The sequence below is a fragment of the Loa loa genome, assembly GCF_000183805.2.
Source record: "Loa loa unplaced genomic scaffold supercont3.392, whole genome shotgun sequence".
In the NCBI taxonomy this organism is placed as follows: Eukaryota; Metazoa; Nematoda; class Chromadorea; order Rhabditida; family Onchocercidae; genus Loa; species Loa loa.
The window spans coordinates 55,522-59,615 of record NW_018108572.1 but is presented as its reverse complement, the minus strand read 5'-3'; the positions used below and the strand labels follow the sequence as shown (position 1 = coordinate 59,615).

The 4,094-nt window shown below is 36.7% G+C and overlaps 3 protein-coding genes across 3 annotated transcripts in view; all 3 read right to left on the bottom strand.

Annotated features, from left to right (window-relative positions):
- Positions 1–935: 935 nt before the first annotated feature.
- LOAG_18600 (hypothetical protein) lies at positions 936–1,525 on the bottom strand (the record flags this gene model as incomplete). Its single annotated transcript, XM_020451262.1, has 1 exon — positions 936–1,525. A coding segment is annotated over exon 1 (249 nt), but the record flags the coding sequence as incomplete, so codon positions are not given.
- Positions 1,526–1,743: 218 nt separating this feature from the next.
- On the bottom strand, positions 1,744–3,632 carry LOAG_13218 (hypothetical protein; the record flags this gene model as incomplete). Its single annotated transcript, XM_003148727.1, has 6 exons — positions 1,744–1,875; positions 2,260–2,395; positions 2,523–2,740; positions 2,814–2,930; positions 3,183–3,293; positions 3,492–3,632. 6 exons carry the CDS (start codon positions 3,630–3,632, stop codon positions 1,744–1,746), a joined length of 855 nt encoding a protein of 284 aa, XP_003148775.1.
- A 243-nt stretch (positions 3,633–3,875) lies between these two features.
- The window catches only part of LOAG_08399 (ATP-dependent helicase), a gene marked incomplete at its 3' end in the record, with an annotated part of 5,986 nt that continues 5,767 nt past the window's right edge, over positions 3,876–4,094 (bottom strand). Inside the window, exon 18 of the mRNA XM_020447690.1 lies at positions 3,876–3,948. Coding sequence (XP_020302109.1) covers positions 3,876–3,948 — 73 coding nt within the window. The remainder of the gene's footprint in view (positions 3,949–4,094) is intronic.

The window sequence follows — 4,094 nt, the reverse complement described above, 5'->3', positions numbered from 1 at the left end:
TTTAGGTACAAAGGAAACTGTAAAGATCCAATTACATAATAAGCGTTGTAACAAGATCAGATGGGAAGGTTAGCATGTAAATTGGACATCCTTTGTCATTAAAATAAAGATGTGAATTTTCGTTAGGCAAAGATAACAAAAGAAACGTATGGAAGATAATTTTAAAGAATGTAAATTGGTGAATTAATGCAGTGATGAATTAGAAATATCCTAAGCATTTAATGTATAATAAATTCTTTCGGTTTCCCGACAGGATCCTTGTATCGTTTTATAATTGCAAGAATTAGCATCCTTATGGAGAGCCCATTGGTGTAGGGATCCTTTGTTAACGCAAACGTAAGATGGTATAAGCATATAAAACAAAGATATCTGTTTTCAACAAAGGGGGTTATTGTTCCTTTGTTTCTACTCGAGATATCAGCGACATTCCCGAGGCGAGTGCGGTGTGGATTTTATCCTCGGTCGGGAACCTCTAACAGATAAAGGTGTCCTGCTGCTTTCACTAGCTCGTTTCCGTTAGCTATTCTTACAACCGCTGATCGACATATACCATCTTTGCCCCTTATTCCAGGTATTTCTGGGGCAAGCTCCTTAACAACGGAGAATTGATAACTTTAGTCACCAAACTTGAAGCGATTATCAACGAAAGACCTTTGGTGGATCTGGAATAGGTTTAGTGTTAGGACCCGGGATTTCTTGAATCCAGGTCCAGCTCTAAAAAATTTGACAGAAGGGCTTATTGCAGGGACAAGACGATATGCGGGGAAGAAAATTTAGAAAGGAACTGGGGCATCAATACACGACCACATGCAAGAGACTTGATCATCTATGGAAAATATGGCGAGAATATCTAGAAGAGTTACGAAAACGAGCTCAACGCAAACAACGGGCTTGCAGCCATACTCGACGAGAACCCAAAATTGGTGAGCTAGTGTTGTTGAAAAGAGACTGTCCCAGAAATACCTGAAGAATGGGAAGAATCAACAGACTCATAAAGGCCAAAGATGGTATGTCGATCAGTGGTTGTAAGAATAACGGAAGAACTACTGAGAGCAGTGAGACACCTCTATCCTTTAGAGGTTTCCGACCGAGGATAAGGTCCAGATCGTACTTGCCTCGGGAGTGTCGCTGATATTTCAAGTAGAAACAAAGGAACAATAATCCCTTTCGTTGAAAGCCAGACATATTTGTTTTATATGTTCATATCGTCTTACGTTTGCGCTAACAAAGGACCCTATACCAGTGGGCGCTCCATAAGGATGCTAATTCTTGTAATTATAAAACGGTACAATGATCCTCCCACTCGAGGAAGTGGGGGGTCCTGAGCATCATTTTACAAACGTGCTTCATTGGAGTCGGTTGGACATAAGGTATTGGGCGTGATTTGGCCTTCTTTGATCTTAGTGTTTTCGTCATTAATTTGTTCTGTCGATGTTGTAGTTGCAAATTCTTGTATTAATAAATTTGTCGCAATAAAGATTTGATTGCCCAAATTTGAGCTGCTATCAACTAAAGAGAGAAGGAATCCTCAGTCCTTGTGACGGTTGAAGAAAATCGGCAACAATGAAAGGTAAAATATTTCGAACAATTACGGAAGTTTTTAGTAATAAGGAGAATTAAACTGAAGAGTTGATCAGCATTCTTCAGATGCAAAAACTAGATCAGCTCTCACAATGCATTTTCTAATACTTTAGATGATGCAGAATAGCAATGCTCTCTACGTTTAACAACATGATAAAGAAATTAATGAGATCGTTGATGTCTAAGAATATCAAAAGCTGTAGTAAACAAAAGAGTCTTTTGGCAAACATCACAAAAATATTCAATGCTTGGTTTCTTTTCGGCAGTTCTGTTGATAGCAAGTTCGTCCTCCAGCTGCAAAGCATTAGGATTAAAGTTGGATAGATACTACCACATTCAAAAATTGCAATCATTTCCAAAATTTCTTTTGACAAACATCACAAAAATATTCAATCCCTGGTTTGTTTTCGGCAGTTTTGTTGAGCTCACATCATTTCTTTTGAGGAGCTATCTGAATCATCGAATATTGCAGAGGAAAAACTAAACAAGATAGTTCAACGGCTGCAAGCAAGCTTTCTTTAACGAGTTCTATTTGTTATGCTCGGTATTATTGATATTAATTTTTAAAACCAAACCAAGGATAGAACAATCCGTAAAGTTCTGATACGAATCGAGATTGCAAAAGAGATCAAAAATGCTATTTCCTTCAAATAAATCTGTATGCATCGCAAAAACAACCTTCGAATCGCTTTGGGCTTCGTAAAGTCGTATTGATGTTAGTGTTTCTTCATCACCTTTCTCGCTCAGCTTTTCCCCTGATGGAAGTACGAAGCCCAGTTCTCTATTATCATCCGGACAAGCACGACGAGTTAGACTAAAATTTGTAAAAGACTAATTTGTGGATAAATATTGAATTTCCATTTCAGTAAAGTCATCCAGCTTGACTTTCATATTGCATTGTGCTAAACATTATAGGATTCAAGTCTTTCGCATAAACTCACATATATTCCACGTTTGATCGTAAGAATGACAAAACACTTTTAGCAAGTGCATGACTATCGGAAAGATCTCCTTCAAGACTTCTGTTAAGCGCTCTGGCAAGTTGTCGACGAATTGCAGTTGCTTGCTCCACAATGGTGAAGAAATCCATGGCTCGTGGAAATTTATAGCTAATAAAATCATCACAGACAATTGAATAGTCATCTTCCGAACATATTACCTGGAGTAATCAAACAATTTCTCAAATTTAAAAATACGGACATGAAATTTACAGATATTCTTAGTGGACATACCGATTTTGAAAGTAACAGTAAAGCTAGCGCTGGTACACGTAAACTGTTGCAAATATACGGCTTCGTAGTTTCTATAAATGATGCAAACGAAATCAGTTGGTGATAATTCGACAAACCCTGTAATGAAAACAATAGTAGGAGTTAAGCAATATTATCCCATATTAATAACTTAATGGTAAAATCAGTCCAGCCACTTCATTCTCAGTTGAAAAGAAGACACAGACAAAATGGTAGGCAAGAAACAGGACGGTAGCGCAAGGAAAGTAAAGAGGAATAAGATAAAACCAACATGTTAGCCATTTCTTAAGATTCATTCTATTATTAAAAAAAAACCCCTTTTTTGGAAAAAATGAAGTGTAAAATTAAAACCTTTTCACTGCGATCATAATCCAAAGCCTCTGGCAAAAGTGCCAAGCAACTATTCGGATGTAAGACAGCAAATGGTTTTCTTCGTGTGTGAGCAAAAAGTTCATTTCCGATCTGAAAAGAAGGAAAAAACTCCAAGGTCGAAATCCTGAGAATTTATCAGAGAAAAGATGGAAGGAAGGATCAAAGATAGAGGTAGGAAAATGGAAGGATGTTTCGGCTTTAACCATTTGAGCGTAAAGATTTTCGGAAAAATGAAATCATTCGGTCCTGGTCCATCTAGAATTTAACATTAAAACAAAGGTATCTCACCTTGTACGAATTGTACTGATCAAGTATGGCGTACTGGGGATGGACACCTGCTGTGACAATAAATTTTAAAATTGAAAAGGTGGCATCGTTCAAGCGATGGGACTTCAAAATATTTCGAATACCACTTTCACGATTTTCCATATAGAATTCGAGAGCTTGGACATTATCCACAAGTGAAAAGTTACCGGAAAAAAAGCAGTTGGATTATATTTGGCATAAAAACTTGCAACTGCAGAAAGAAACGGAGGAGCTTGATGAGTAAAATTATCCGTCTTATTCAGAATCTTTCTTTTTCAAGTCCGTTTGACACACGGTTGTGCCAGTTCTACAAATGAAAAAGGTTGAGTGACTATATTAATTTATTCCTCAAAAAAAAAAAAATTTCTAACTTTCAGAATCCATTAGTGTATCGAAATGAGCTTCCGGCTTTAATACTTTCCTTTTCTTCACTTCGTAACTGAAAATTATGACTATATTTGCTTGTATTTTTGAAATTTTTAGACGTTGTTTATATTTTTGAGAACACCGCTTTTTTAAGGCTTTCGGAAGACAAAAGGGAATGATGGCTAATTTATCAATTTTTTTTTTTTTATCGTTGGTAAA